The sequence below is a fragment of the Pelodiscus sinensis genome, chromosome 1 (assembly GCF_049634645.1).
Source record: "Pelodiscus sinensis isolate JC-2024 chromosome 1, ASM4963464v1, whole genome shotgun sequence".
NCBI lineage: Eukaryota > Metazoa > Chordata > Testudines > Trionychidae > Pelodiscus > Pelodiscus sinensis.
The window spans coordinates 279,233,702-279,250,073 of NC_134711.1; the positions used below are offsets into that span (position 1 = coordinate 279,233,702).

Here is a 16,372-nt window from a genome sequence, read left to right on the forward strand (position 1 = left end):
TGTTTAATAAGTATGTGAAAACATCTGAAACAACATTGGTTAAGGATTGTTTTTCCTTGTTTGTCTTTACAAGGGAACAACATCTTTTAGGTTGCTTTTGCCTGGTTTATCTTGCTGATCAACTCTCTCCTCCTATTAGCTATGGTGTGCCAGTAATGCAGCAGGTTTGTTCTGGCTGCGATTTTAATTACAAAATGACTTACAGTGTGTCTTATAACCCTAGTCGTCTTGTTAATAAACAAGCTGTGTTTGGGAAGGTTTGCATGAATCAAGGAAAGGCGTATTTGGCTCTACATACTCTGCATATCAAGGGAAGTAGAGTATGGGAAACTAATCTGGGCATAAATTGGAAAAAGTGCAGACAATAGACATGGCCTTAGAACGAGTAAGAGAAAGAACTGATCCAGTATTGTGGAGAGAGGAAAAATTGTCGGTAACCATGTCTAGGATGTCATTTCTAAAACAGTTGCCAGTGGACAGGTGTCGGGCTAAAGCGCTGCTTCTCCTGAAGTCTATTGTAATAGCACAGAAGAGTTCAAACTTACGTTCAATAGTTTGATTCCCAGTGGTACTAGCCAGCTAGCAATTACAAGTAGCTAAATAGATTTATATGATCTGGTCTCAACATTGCTTTTTTAAGCTAATAAATTACACTCCTTTCTTATCTGTAAATTACAGTAGGGTCCTGATTCTTTGCTAAGATACAATACCTGGCGACTTATGAGTTTTAAATCATTCCCAGGAATGTCACATTGGCATTACAAATCAGACAACAGCCATTCCAGTGCATCTAGGGTGAAAGTACATTTTCTGGATCTTAGCAGTAAGCCTGATAATTAGGGAAGCAGCTACAGCAGCTGGCAGAGATCATCATAGGATGAATGAGCCTTATAGGCAACAATGCAGGTGGCACCTTTAAAGCATGGTGTCCAGAAGTATAGAGGGTCCTGAGGATGTCATCTTAGCTCAATAATGATCCCATTGTAATTTTAAAATGAAAAGATGTGGTAGGGTAACTAATGAAGCTTCTGAATTTTTAATTAAAAAGGGACCGAATTTTCCCTCTCCCTCACTTAATACCTAGCAAAATGACTTCTAAAATTTTGAATTTCAATAGAACAAGTCCCCAGTGTGACTCTTCTAAGGTAAAGAATTCTACCACAATGGAGCAACAGGAGCAAATATCTGATATTTATGGCTGGGGGCATGTTTACTCTAGGAAATTGTTTCAAAATAACTTATTTAGAAATAATAACTCCCAAAATAACTATTTTGAAGTACAGGCAGTCCCCGACTTACGTGGATCCGACTTATGTCGGATCCGCACTTACGAACGGGGCTTTTCTCGCCCCGGAGCTCACAGGCGGCGGGTCGCCACCCGTGTCCTCCGGGGCGAGAAAAGCTTCTCCCGGTCTCCCTGGTCTGCTGGGGGGGTCCAGCAAAGCCGCTGGACCCCCCCCCCAGCAGAACAGGGACACACGAGCAAAGCCGCTGCCTGGCCGGCTTTGCTCCCGGGCAAATGAGCAAAGCCGCCCAGGTGGCGGCTTTGCTCTGGTGTCCCTGGTCTGCTGGGGGGGGGGGGGGTCCAGCGGCTTTGCTGGACCCTCCCCCCAGCAGACCAGGGGGGCAGGAGCAAAGCCGCAGAGCACGCCCGCAGGGGGACAGCCCAAGCGCACCTGGCCTGTCCCGCTGCGGGTGTGCTCCAAGGTTTTGCTCCCCATCTCCCTGCAGACCAGGGAGACAGGGAGCAAAGCTGCGGAGCACGCCCGCAGCGGGACAGCCCGAGCGTGCCTGGACTGTCCCACTGCCCGCGTGCTCTGCGGCTTTGCTCCGCGTCTCCCAGGTCAGCAGACCAGGGAGACGGATCAAAGCCGTGGAGGACTTGGGCGGTCCCGCCACCCCCGTCTCCCTGGTCTGCTGGGGAGTGCACCCCTCCCCCAGCAAACCAGGCTTTTCTTGCCTACCCCTGGGGTACATCAGCTGGGGGCTGCCGGATTGGTCCCGCAGCGCCGCTCCGGACCAACCTGGCAGCACCCCAGCTGCTCTGCCCCAGGCGTCCTGATTCAGCCGCTGCTGGTCAGTTTCAGCAGCGGCTGAATCAGGACGCCTGGGGCAGAGCAGCTGGGGTGCTGCTGGGTTGCTCCAGTAGCGCCGAGGAGCTGCGCTACTGGAGCAACCCAGCAGCACCCCAGCTGCTCTGCCCCAGGTGTCCCCAAGTCAGCTGCTGCTGAAACTGACCAGCGGCTGACTACAGGAAACCCGAGGCAGAGTTGCTCTGCCCCAGGCTTCCTGGAATCAGCCGCTGATCAGTTTCAGCAGCAGCTGACTTGGGATGCCTGGGTTTCTTAAGCTGAATCTGTAAGTAAGTCAGAACTGGCATCCAGATTCAGCCGCGGTTGAAACTGATCAGTTTTAGCAGTGGCTGACACCAGTTCCGACTTACATACAGATTCAACTTAAGAACAAACCTACAGTCCCTATCTTGTACGTAACCTGGGGACTGCCTGTAGCATGTCCACACTACAGAGAAGCCTCAAAATTAGTCATAGGCCGGCTCCCTTAGGCTACGTCTAGACAGCGGCATTCTTTCGGGATACCAGAAGTATTCCGAAATAGCTATTCTACATCTTTAAACATGCCCATTATTTTGGAATATATTTTAAAATAATGGGAGTGCTATTCTGGTGTCCCTGTAACCCTCGTTCCATGAGGGTTAAGGGACTTGTTGGAATAGTGCTTTATTTAAAAAATGTTGAAATAAGCTTTTTTGAAATTACCTCAAAATAAGCTATGTAATTGGCTTAGAGCAAATTGCGTAGCCTATTTTGAGGTAAGGGTGCAGTGTAGAAACACCCTGAATGAGGATGCGCTACCCCAACTTAGAGCCCCAGAAAGCACTGGGGAGTAATTACTTTGAATGACACTATGGAGTAGGTGTTTCAAAATAGCAGTGGAACATTCACACTATTGCTATTTCAAAATAACTATTTCAAAATAAACATTATTCCTTGTGGAAAGCAGTAGCTGTTATTTCAAAATAACCAGCCTGTTATTTCAAAATATCAGGCTTAGAAGTTTGGACGCTCTGCCTGTTATTTCAAAATAAGGGGAGTTATTTTGAAATAACTCCATTATGTTGACTAGGGCTAGGAGAAATACCATAGCCAAACAAAGTGAACAATGATTCTCTGAGAGTCTATGGGATTTTGTAGTAATCTTAGTTCAAGATGAGTCTAGATCTCCCTAATACGTTCACTGTTTATTTATTAGTCATTAGTTTGACCAATTCATTTACAACTCGGTATGCTTAAAAATAGACTAGTAGTAGAATATTTTCAGGAGATTTGTTTGAAAAATTATGATTAAAAGATTCAAAATACTAGGACATCAAAATTACTCTATTTTAAAATTATTCTCCATCTCCCTTGATTTATCAGCCTATGTATTCTCAGCCTAGCAAATATTTCCCAATTCCAGATTCACAGATAGACATTTTCCCTGCTCAAACATACACAACTTTGGCAGGTATCAGACCTACATACAGCCCCAGCAGCTAAAGAGGACCCCCATTTTCTTTTTTTTATTATATGAACATGGCTGTTTTAGTAGGGTGAAAGGGAATATTCCTGCTTAGAACTACAGTGAGCTGGCACTGGCAGAGGTATGAAATTGGGTAGAGAGAGGGCATGGAAGAGGACAGAACTGTAATTGAGCCCTGGAGTTGGGCCACTTTGCAGATAATCAAGTTTGGAAAAAGCAGTAGAAATAGGTAAAAAGAAGCTTACGATAGAAAGCCAGGCACTAGACTGCTGTTGGAAAATGAGGACCAGCTCAAGCCTTAGAGCAAAGGAAATCTGAGGAGCTTCACAAAACAAAACTTTCTGTTCTGGTAAAATCTTAGCATGCACAGCACAAAGAATTTTAAACTAACGCTCATGCTTTCACTAGTTTGTGCTGAGCTCTTTCACAGGAAGCAACCTTGCACTCTATTAATTCAGAATTTTACGGAAAACAAAAGCAAGCCCTAATGGGGAAAAAATCAGTTAAGTTTACCAAGTAGAATTCAGTAGAAGATGCACTATTAATATGGATATGTGTGTGTGGGGGGGGGAGGGAATCTCACTTTAACATGTAATTTGATTATGATTTCCACAGTTTAAAGTACACCCAAGACAAATCTGAACACCCTATTTACATACAGAGACCTACACTTCAAAACCATCCAATACCTAAATAATTTAGTGAAACACTCACACTAATTACAAAACGTAAATGATTCTTATTCATTCATCATACAATGTTCAGTAAGAGGCAAATTCCAAGTTGTGAGTAACCATGAAACCTTGGGGTCAGTTGGAAGAGGATGCATAGTAAGTCTGTGTATGCACACAGCCTGGTCTCGGGTGTAGTATACAGCAGCAGCCATTTTGTCAGCTGCATGCAGAGAGGACCTATTCCCATTCACTATAGCTACAGCTCCACTATGAACTGGGGGTGGGGGAGTTCATAGTTTATGTAGAGGTACCCACAGTACCTCCACTTGAGCCAGTGCACTAGAAATAGCATTGTAGCTAGTATGGGTATGGCTAGTATCAGATGGATTGTTTGCTTTCTGACAGGGATGGTGGCTTTGTGAGTATCAAAGGAATCTGGGTTGGTTTGTGTCGGGAGACAAGCCCATGCCTCCCATCATATGCTATGTAACACCACTATTTTAGCACAGTAGCTCAAGCAGAGCTAACATGGGTAACTCAGTATGCAGTAGAAATCAGACCCACAACTCTAAGTGTAAACATCGCCTAAAAAAGCAGCCAACATAAGAGGTGTCAGTATTGACTCAAGCTTCTGAAGGAGTCCTCTATTTTAGGAGAATTCTTGGTGGTACAGAACCACCTAATTTAAGTCATCTTTCCTCTGGAAAATGCACACAGTAGACTTATCAGCTGAGCATTAGCGTGGTACATTAATACCCCACTCTTATTCTTGCTAATGTTATAAAAGTGTAGTTACTCAAACAGAGGGACAAGATCCAAAAAACAGACACTTTGCCATTTCAAGACTATCTAAATGAATCTCTCCCAAATTTCTCTTTAGGATCCATTATTGATATATATCCAAATAGCACTTTTCTTGCTGAAATAATCCTATATATACTTAATTAGACAAAACATTAGAGCTAAAGTTAAATATGTAAACATAACTTATGTTGTTATGATTAAAAGAGGGCCATTATATTTAACAGGAAGTACTTGTGTGATAACCATCAAATTTGACACTGCTATGCAAATAAGCACATACACACTCTATTATCCAAACCTTGTTTAAAAGGCCTGGGAAGCACCCATTAAAATGAAAGAGGAAATACTGTTATTTTCAGTGGAAGTTTGGAGTGAACCCTTAAAAAGTAACACAACTCTAGGAACAGATGTTTGTGTGTTGGCTATTGAGAATGTTTCTGTAGGTGCTATGGGTAGTGTCAGATTGTTTGCTCTATGACAGGGGTGGAGGGCCTTTCTCGGTTGGGAGCCACTGGCCCATCGAAAAAAATCAGTCAGGGGACACACAAAAATAAGAAGCCCCCGCTCCCCAAAAAAACCCTAATCCTCACCTCCCAAGTGACAAGTAAGAAAACAAACATAAAAAAGTTCATGGACATGGCTTCCACTCACATAACCTGGGGCACAGGTGCTCAGAGACTTGCAGCAGGCTGTAGCACTAGCCATGGGCCAGATCAAGATAAGCCAGGAACCAGATCTGACTTGCAGGCCATATTTTCCCCACCTTTGCTCCATGATCTTCCGTTACCACCTATTGGTTTCTAGATAAAATTGATGGCATTGTTTTTAACCTATTATAAAAGCAGCAAAAGGCCTGGACATACTTACCTGAGACCACATCTTACCACATGGCACAGATAATATTGGGTCTGGAACTCCCTTTGAATAAAATAAGGACTACTGGTGGCATGATCTCTCTTAGTCTCTTTGATTCTGGAGGTCACTCCAACCACTTCATCTAACATACACAGAATCTGCTAAACTTTAAGGCATCGTGCAAATCCTAATTATTTGGCATTGGAGGAAGGAATAATATTTTAATGTCTTTTTTTCTGTATCACTGTGACTGATTGGGAGGAGCTTGCTTAAACTGAGGAAGTTATGCACTTTAAATGGGCTAAATGTTGACGAGGGCTAGTGCTGTGAATAGATTATCTAAGAAATATCAATATAAAATAGTTTGACAGGAAGTGATATACTATAAACCATTGAAACTGTAGATACATATTAGTGTGATGCAGAGATGACAAACTGTAATCTCAGGACATAAATAGGATGAGTTTTTCAAAGCAGCATAGGTACCCACACAAATCAAATTAACTTCAATTTTCAAATTATAAAAGCCAACTAGTAGATTTAGCCACACAAGTTTCATTAAAATGAATGTAATTCATTGGATTAAAACTGATAGTTAGCTTTGAAAATTTCAAACCTAATATCCAAAAAATTCTAGATTTGTTGTATGATTTTAGGCCGAGGTCCATAAAAGGATTTTGAGGGCTCCACACTCAGCATTACAACACTTAACTTTTAGGCACCTATCTATCCACTGTAATCCAGAAACCCCTGGTTAGATACCTAGGCTCCCTATACAATACTCAGATAGAGAGAAGCATCTGGGAATGGGATCCACCAAAAACAAAAAAAAGTATACTTAGCAAGGATTCACCTAACCTGGCCAAAAACAGATGCTAACTAGACAGGTCAGTCCTAAATCTTGCCCCATCTTAGGGAGTTAAGCACCAAGCTAGAGGGCGATACCTATCCAAGTTTGAGATTCACAAAAATCTGAAGTCAGGTGACACAGCCATTTTTTATGAGAATGGTAGTGGTGCATGCCCACTGGCCACAAAAAAAAGCCACGGCAGGAGGAGAAGGATGTAGTGCATATGAAGTCCTAGGGAGCTTTTACAGGAAAAATTAGTGAGCATAGGCACCTAAGATTAGGAGGCATCTTAGTGCAATGAGAGGAAGTCTGAATAACAGTGGCACCTAACCTGACTGTTAGCTAAGTCCCTTTGTGAATCTGGACTGTTGTCTTAAAGAATGACAAACATTGGTCTTTCCAATATACCATTTTCCAGCTTTGGAAAATTCTGCTTAGCTTCCATTTAGCTCCCTAGCCCAGGCTAGACCTTCTTAAGCCACATTTGAACTTCCTAAGAGTTGGTTCACTCTCTTATTGAAAAGTATCTATGAGGCATATCAGAAGCCTTTAATTCTGGAAGAGATGGGCATTTTCAGCCCTACGACTCTCATTTTGTATTTGATCATTGCCGGCAACTTGTTCTCCAGTGAAGTCAATGGGATTTAAAGTTATGCTTAAATCTTTCACTTAAACAGAGCCTCATTATTTTAAAGTTCCATTGTTTCCAGTATTGTAAGAAACCAAGATCAGAGTTTACATGAATACAAAACTTACTTATCTTTAGTAGGTGGCCTCTCTGGGACAGCTTGGAGCATAAGCCAAGATTTATATCACAACATTTCTTTCAATACCTTTAGCTGAGAAAATAAGACCTCAGGGTGCAATTTTCAAAGGCATGCCTAATACATTTAGGCTCTTCTGGAAATCCTACTTTCAGTCTTTCATGTTTACAGGCCATCATATATCAATGCCTAAATTTTCAGGAAAGGAAAGGGTTCCTTCTTCACCACCACTGCCCACCCGTCATCTTTTTGACCAACAGAATACAGATGGCAGTAAATATTACGAGACAGCCAGCACTCTCTTGATATAAACAGTGTAGTCCTACGGCATCTTAAAGCCTCCAGATGTTTGTACAGATTTAATATAATACAATTATTAAGTAAAAATATTAAACGGAGCAATGCATATAAACATGTAAATACTACGATTTTAAATTGCATATAATGTGTGTGTGTGTGTGCATGTTCTCACTTGCTGAAAGCTCTTTTTTTTTTGGTCTTATGTGTTCTGGGAAGACTCAATGTGTGCAGCTATAGGCATGTGGATTATTGTGTTATTTCCAGCATACACTATATATAAAATTGAGCTTAACTGTTCAGCTAACTTGAAAATTGCAGCTCTATTAGATTTTAAGTAACAATTGTCCATCTGATACAGGAGGAGAAAGGAGGGTGTTTATTTTCTTCCAACAGCCAAAAGGTGATCATACTTATAAAATTTGTTGAGATTGTCCAAGAAAGTGTGTAAAATACTCATCCATCACTGTAAGCCCCTGGTCAGGGAGTGACAGTGCAGTAAATATCTTCAGCAGCCGTCTTGGAATGTACAAGCTGTTTTCGGTAGGAATTTTCAGCACTCACATAAAACACACTGTCATGAGTGACTGCCTATGCTCCAAAGTCATTACTATTGGGATGATGGAACATCTTTCAGCGAATAACCAAAAACTTTAAATGTCATGTCAAGTTTGTTGAAGCCATTTTCAAGCCTTGTTCAAGGTTACATGAATATTGAGTGTTCCTGTTTTTAAAAAGTATAAGATCTATGCAAGGGATCACTCAAATGGCTGGTAGATAGAAGGATCACTTGATTTAAACAAAAAATAAAAGAAATTTGTCTAGTCCTCTCTGGGAAAGTCAATCAAGCAGAATCAATTTATTTATAGATTATTGATCAATTTACTTATCAGCCAGAGCAACTCATTCTTATAACTGGTGAGATAAGTCAAGATGGCTGTCACTTAGTTGTACATAGCCACAAAGAGACCAGAAAGGAAAAAAAGTAGATTATCTTACATGATTATATTACAAAACAGTTTTGATTTATTTAACATTTTAAAAATTTGTCTGACAAATTCTAACATAAAAATAAGACACACTGTGTGTGATGTAATATCTTTTATTGGCTCATCTGCAGCTGGTTAAAAAGATAAACTTCTGAGTTCCACTGATCTCTTCTTCATGTCTCTGAAAGGTAATCCGAGTGTCACAAATAAGTACAAAGTGGAACGGACTGTTAAACATAAGGAGCTAACACATCACAGGAAACCATTCAAAATGAAGTGAGCAATTATCAAGTTAGCTCACTAACTTTTTATCAAGTTAGCTCACTAATAATTATCAAGTTCTAGGTCAAAGGAGAGTTAGTGGGTTACAGATTGTGGTAATGTGACAAGAATCTAGTCTCTATTGAGTTAATGATTTTTAATGTCTATAAGAGATATGTGTGAAGGATTGGATCACAGAAATCCCTTTGATTTGCTGATCAAGGACTGATCCCATCTTTCTGCCCTAAGGGGCTCCCCACCACTCTGTCCTGCTAGACCAGAAGCTCTGGTCGCCCCCAGACAAGGCACAAAGTTGGGATTACCACCCTGCTGCAGAACAACACATGCAGAACCAGTTCAGCCCTGAGAAGTCTCAGCTGTAGGGTCATTTGCAGTGCCCAGGAATAAAACCCTCAAAAGGGACCAAAACCCCAAATAAATTGGTCTAACCCTATGTAAAATTTTATACAGAGAAAGCTCGTAAACATGTTTACCCCCTTTAACAATGAAAAAGAAAGATGCACAGTGGTTTACAGTGGACTTAATGATAAGAATGTTTTTATGAAGTACAAAAAGTAGGATTTCAGTGATTGCAAGTGAAAACAGACAGAGGGAAAGTAAGTTACTATGTTAAAATAAAAGATGCCAGCTAGTTCTAATCCACTACGAAACTTGTGTATAAATTCTTAACCTAAACAGTTGTTCTTATTTCAGGCCACAATTGAACAACTTCTGACTTGGGCCCAGTAGTTTTGCCTTCACCCTCTTGCTATAGTTCTTTGTTGCCAAGTTTCTGTGTGTATCCTCTTAGGGTGGGAAGGCAATTTCAAAAGCCAGCTGAAGACCTGGTTGCTTTCCATTGCTTAAATAGACTTTCTCCCAGAGTGGGGACCCTTTTTCAGTCTCCCTATCCCCATGGAAGAGTACCAGATTCAAGATGGATTTCAGTACCAAGTGGCATGATCACATATATTGCTGGGACCAATCACAGTTTGGGATTACAGGAAGAGTACAATTAATCAGGGTCATTTGTTTGAGTACTGAGCCATCAAATTCCTAAAGCATCATTAATGGCCTTCATTACACGTTTAGAATTAGAACCCAATTCACTTAATATTTCTAACTTCATATACAAGAAAGATAAATTGATACATGCACAAAAATAAAATATACACATTCAGCAGATTATAACTTTAAAACTGATGTTACATAATGCATTTTGCATAAAACATCTTTGAGTTATGCATATTGATAAGCCAGTGTTCATAAAGCATTTAGAAACATAAATGTAAGCGACAAAGCTCACCTTCTGAAGGTGTTTTGTGGGTTTTCTTTGAGGAGAGAGACTGAGGGTACATCCATACTAGCCCCTTAGATTGATCTAGGGAGGCTAATGAGGGTGAGTGGAATTGCAAATCAAGCCCGGGATTTAAATATCCCGTTCTTGATTTGCATGTTCCCGGCCAGTTGCCATTTTTAGAAATTGACTAGCCCCAAGTAACTTCCCACGTCTACACGTGGCAGTGAAACGGGATTCCGATTTAAAGCCCCTAAATAAATAATAAATTAGGAATACCACCTAATTTGATTTAGGGCTTTATTTCGGAATCCCATTTCACTGTCACATGAAGACGTGGGCAGTTACTTTGGGCTAGTCAATTTCTAAATATTTAAATCCCGGGCTTGATTTGCAGTTCCGGTCGCCCTCATTAGCCTCCCTAGATCGATCTAGGGGGCTAGTGTAGACGTACCCTGAGAGCTCAGATATGGAATGATTGTTTTGTGAAAAGTATTCCCTACAATTGATATAGTGTTTTTGTCTTTTATCATTTTTATATACGAGTTTATTTGGCAGCATAGTGATCATATGATTTCCTCCACATAGTTACTGTTGGGGCATTTAATGCACTGGATGAGATACACCACATGTTGTGACAGCCATGTGTAGGAACCCTTCAGCTTGAAAGGAGTGCTGTGGGAGCATATTGATCATTGTAGCAGTGGAAGTTTGGGTGCAGGTTTTGCATCTTATATTATGGCAGGGCCTGATGCTTCTTTGAGTTGCTGAGTCCTGGTCTGTGAGGAACTGGCTTCTGATGGTAAGGTTGATGACTTGTGTGGGGGTTGTTTGAATGCCGGAAAAGGGTTTCAGAAAAGAATGCTTTCAAATATGGGTTGGAATTGTTTAATGATACTCTGTATGGGTTCCATCATGGGTGATAGATGGTAACGAGGGGTGTGTAGTCAATGAGTTGTTTCTGTATCAAAGCCGGTTCTGCCAGTGAATCTGGTTCGCTGGTAGAGTGTCCTTGTTTAGTGAAGGCAGTTTTAGGTTTGTTAAGGTATCTATCCTGAATTCCAACTTTGTCTATTTTTTGGAATCTTTCTGTATTGAAAAATATAACTAGAGCAATGTCTTTGTTTAGCAATAAGGTGAGACTTCTATTTTCTTCTCTTCTACAGAGAACCAGAAAACACAACTAGAAAAGTCACATTCACATCACAATATTGATTTCAATTTCACAAGGACTCCAATCACCAAGGAGCATAACTATGACTTGGAAACGAATTCCTCTATAACAAGGAGCAAGGCTGTTGGAAGAAAGGAGACATACAATGGAGAAAGCAACAAAGAAAAGGAAATGGAGTTTGTTGGCTCAGCTTCCAAAGGAGAAGTTGTTCCTGAAGTAGAGGCTTTGCTGGCAAGATTACGAGCATTGTAAGTTAATCTTATAAAACTGATTAAGCAATCACTAAAGAGAAGCTATAATAAGCTGCTACATTTTAAAAATACACATTAATTTTGCATGACTGACATTTACACACGTCTGTATTCCAAACTTCACATACTTTATATCCAAAACACAAATATGTGATGCTTTTCCTAGGAATTTGAGCCCATGGTTTATGCATAACTAATAAGCATATAACTATAAACTACCTACTGACAGTTTGTTCTAATGTGTCTGGAGCAACAGATGCTAAATTACCCCAAGAGACAATTACTTTATTGTCCAGGTTTCCGAACAATGTTATAAGAACTTTTCTCCACCACACACAATACATTTTAAATAATTTCAACAATCATGTTTGGTTGCATATTTTTCTATTTTATTTCTAAGTCTTACTACCAATGTAATTTTTAGCACCTACAAAAGTTCACTATTGTATCATACTAAATGCTTAGGGAGGAAAATGTATACTATGTAAATTTCTCCATATTTTAATTCACTTTAATCTAAATAAAAACACCAAAGAATGCTTAATAGTTTATGCATTAGCAAAATGGTAAAATGAACAGAAGCTTACATCTATATAAGAAATGTATTTTATGTATGACTGATATTTCATTGCCCTTAAACTTGTTTTTATGATTGTATAAAACCAATGTACAAAAGTTGTATGAATATAGTGTTGCAATTGTGCACATAGGATATTTCATAAGAAGCTACCAAAGGAATTGTTTCACTACCTTTGCAAGAGGAAACATAATACTGCAATAATAATATAAGGAACACCTAATGGCAAAGACATCTACAACTGGTTTTCGACAAACAAGTTTAATAGTAGCATGTACAAGATCATTTGCTGGCACAGGAGGAATCTCACACATAATTGCCTCTCCATTTTGACACAAGTCTTTGTACACTGTTACATGTTCACTAACCTATTATTGTTTATACACACCCACTACAAAAGCTTGCTACCAATACTATCAACTTGGAATCTACTATTAGGACATTTGATCCTTTATTTTAAAGTTTCTAATAATCAGAATGTATTCAGTGACACATTGCTTTTCAAATACTCTTATTTTTCTTTATAAATGAATCAATTAGCCAATGTTTCAAAGTTCCGGTGCTCTTTATTTCCTTGCTTAAATTGCCTTCTTATTTCCAGCAAAAAAATAATAAACTTAATTAATTAGAACTCTGAAACTGACCTGTTTATGTACATTAGGGCATGGAGTATTTTTCGTTCATCACAGGCATGAGTCTTATGTTTCAGGGGCTGCTGAAACTACCATTATACCAGCTTGTTATATGCCCCTCCTCCAGCCATACTTTTTAGTACAATTTAATGTAAAGCATAGCAGAGAAATCCTCCCAAACCTAGGATTTCAGTTTGTCAGATTTTCAGTGCCATTTAAGAACCATGGAAGGAGTAACCATATTGAGGAAGCAGTTTGCTGTCTCCCATTAGCATCAAAGAGCTGTGGATCAGTGTTTAATGCATGTTCCTGGATGGACAGCTGCTGCTAGTCCAAAAAATGGACTGGAATACTGAATTCATGGGGAGATGAATTTAATGTCCAACTAAACCTAACTATTAGGATTAAATAGCTCCCTGCTCCTTCCCAGTTATCAGGAGTTGATACCCATCACCTCCACTTAGCCTAACACTGGAATTTCATGGGTAAAGAGTGAATTTAAGACTAAACAAGACAGATATTCATGTGTGATTTTACTCTAAAGGAATAAAAAATATTTTTCTTACTTTTGGCAGACTTAAGTAAATGGGGTACCAACGCTTTCCTTCTGAGGAAGAAAAATTCACTAATCTTTAGGTGGCTTATGCTGCTAATGATAAGATCCCTCCCCCCCAAAAAAACCCTCTTGTACATAATAATAAAGGTTGGATGTAGAGAGTAGAAGTAGCAACAGAGAACTGCAGCAGAACTGACCTTTTGGATGGAGATTCAAATGCAAGTTCTTCTTAAGCAAAATCATTTATTCATTTGAATTAGGAGGTAATAGCACAAAAAACTGACACAATTCAGTCCATTTGACAGTGTATGTTCCAGATGGACAAAGCATTCATCTAGGATGGAGACCAAATTATACCTTCTGTTTCTTAACAGTCTTTATTTTATGTAAAGTTTAAAATCTTGGCAAGATAATATGGATTAGTAAATTATAGCTGCATTTTTAAAGAGAAGAGAACTGGTAGCAGTCTAGAAGCTTCCAATCTTCAACCAAACAAACTTTTTTGTCTTTCTACTTCATCTTGATGGCTAGCAACTTTATAGTTTTGGTTAGCTGAGCTATAAGTGAGTAGTTATCATATATTATCTCAATGGCTCTTTATTGTGTACCATCATAATTCAGTTAAATTAGAATTGTCCAGTTATACCAGATGGACTGAATAATTCTAGATGACACTACATTTTATTCTGCAGTTTACCACTTTAATTAAACAATCGCCTACCTACTTATAATTAAGCAAATGTTTAGGATTGAGAGTGTATTTTTATAACTATTGCTATGGAACATTTAGTTTGGCATACAGTGAGGTTTTTTTTTCAGAATGACAAGTTTTATTTGGCTAAAACGTAAATATGACTAAAAAAACAGACACCTCCATTGATTTTCTGTGGCGTCATATTACTCATTAGACATATTAGGCCTCAACAACCCAGTACTAAGCACTAGTGGGTTATTTCTTTTGTGGTTGAGGGGGCATTCTTTTATTTTTTTTTTAATCATGGCACAACTGGCTGTGTTAGAGTAGTGATTTAGGTTCACTGTCAATAATAGTTTATGGTGCACAATTTGCTGCTCAACCCAGCAGATAAACAGTGGTTCCCAACCTTTTTGATACCGTTGACTAGCAAACCTATTCACAAACATTTGATGAGCCAGTAGCATCTTATTTGCATGTTTATATATTCATTATGCAAATGATAAATATGCAAATAAAACCTTGCCAGCCCACCAAAAGCTGAGCCCCCACAGCCCTAACTCATAGAGCCCCTGACCCTTCCACTACCCCCCAGCACCAGCCACTGACCCCACAATCCCCTGCACCCAACTCCTCAGAGCCCCCCAGTGCCAGCCCCCCAGCTCTTAGTTCCCCCACCAGACCCCCCCATACTAGCCTTCTGTTCCCAGAGCCCTATGGCACCCAACCCCCAGAGCCTACCCCAGTGCCAGTCCCCAATATTAGCCTCATCCCCAGAGCCCCCCAGTGCCAATCCTGCCCCCATAACCTCCCCCCACTATTCAGCCTCCAGAGCCCCCAACACTAGCCCCGCCCCTGAAGTCCCCAGTGCTTGCCCTGCCCCCTCATCTAGCCCTGTGATACTGCCCAAGTTGAAGTATCCCTGGGGGTGGGAAACACCACCCATCACCTCCCCTCCCACCGTGGCTGTTGGGAGAGGAGTGTCCTGCCCCACCTCTCAGCCAACCTGCAGGGTTAGTGTATCATTCAGTGGCTCCCTACTTAGGTACAGCTTTTGTGCTACTGATTAGCATGTCTCAAGAATCCATTCTGCAATATTTTTTGAAATGGGGCTTCTACATTCTCCAATAGGCAGTTCCTCGCATTTTTTCTGCTACGCCTTTTCATCTGATTCAGGAGAACAGACCTGCCTACTACATTGTCTTAACATAAAATATGCAGTATTATAAGTGGTTCATTTCCACCTTGTATTGCTTGTGTCATTAAACTACTTTCTTCACTGGTGTCCTCCTATTTGGGATCAGAGAAATTCATGAAGGCACTAATGATTTGTGTCACCATCCCAGGATATCGCTAACGGCATATTTGTCATGGATTAGTTCCAGGAAGGGGACTAAGGCCTCATCTACGCTACACAGTTTTCTCAACAAAAGTCAGTTTTCATTTCTGTTCTTCAAATTTCTTGAATCCTGCATTATGTTTTTGAGCCTATTCTCTTATAACAACACAATAGACTTAAATCAGAGGCCTACATGAAAGGGAGAACCTTGCTAATAAAAACAAAATATACTCAACAGCCTGAAAATATTGAAGCATCATTTCACAATGCATTAATATTGCTGTCCCCACACAACAGGTTACACCAATGAAAATTCAAAATAAACCCACTGGACTTAGCCTGGATTTCATAGACTCACAGACTTACTAAAACTAGAAGGGACTGTGAAAGGTCATGAAGTTCAGTCCCCTGCCCTTCCAGCAGAGCCAAGCACCATTTAGATCATCCCTGACAGATGTATGCCTAAGCTGCTCTTAAATATCTCCAACCTCACTAGGCAATTTATTTCAGTGCTTAACCACCCTGACAGGAAATTCTTTCCAATGTCCAATCTAAACCTCTCTTGCTGCAATTTAAGTCCATTGCTTCTTGTCCCATCATGAGAGGTTAAGGAGAACAATTTTTCTTCTTCCACTTCGTAACACCCTTTTAGGTACTTAGAAACTGCCATCATGTTCCCGCTCAGTATTCTCTTTTCCAAACTAAACAAACCCATTTCTTTCAGTCTTCCCTCATGGGTCATATTTTCTAGACTTTTAATCATTTTTGTTGTTCTTCTCTGGACCCTCTCCAATTTCTCCACATCTTTCCTGAAATGT

General features: G+C 40.2%; 1 protein-coding gene across 2 annotated transcripts in view; it reads left to right on the forward strand.

Moving 5' to 3' along the window:
- Nucleotides 1-14,874, forward strand: part of DIAPH3 (diaphanous related formin 3) — a 456,179-nt gene extending 441,305 nt beyond the window's left edge. The window contains exon 28 of one of the 2 annotated variants that reach the window (XM_006113561.4): nucleotides 11,498-14,872. In XM_006113561.4, coding sequence (XP_006113623.2) covers nucleotides 11,498-11,757 — 260 coding nt within the window. In that variant the 3' untranslated portion in view covers nucleotides 11,758-14,872. Of the gene's footprint in view, nucleotides 1-11,497 lie in introns of both variants that reach the window. The other variant, XM_075918921.1, reaches the window with a different exon arrangement.
- The last annotated feature ends 1,498 nt before the right edge of the window (nucleotides 14,875-16,372 follow it).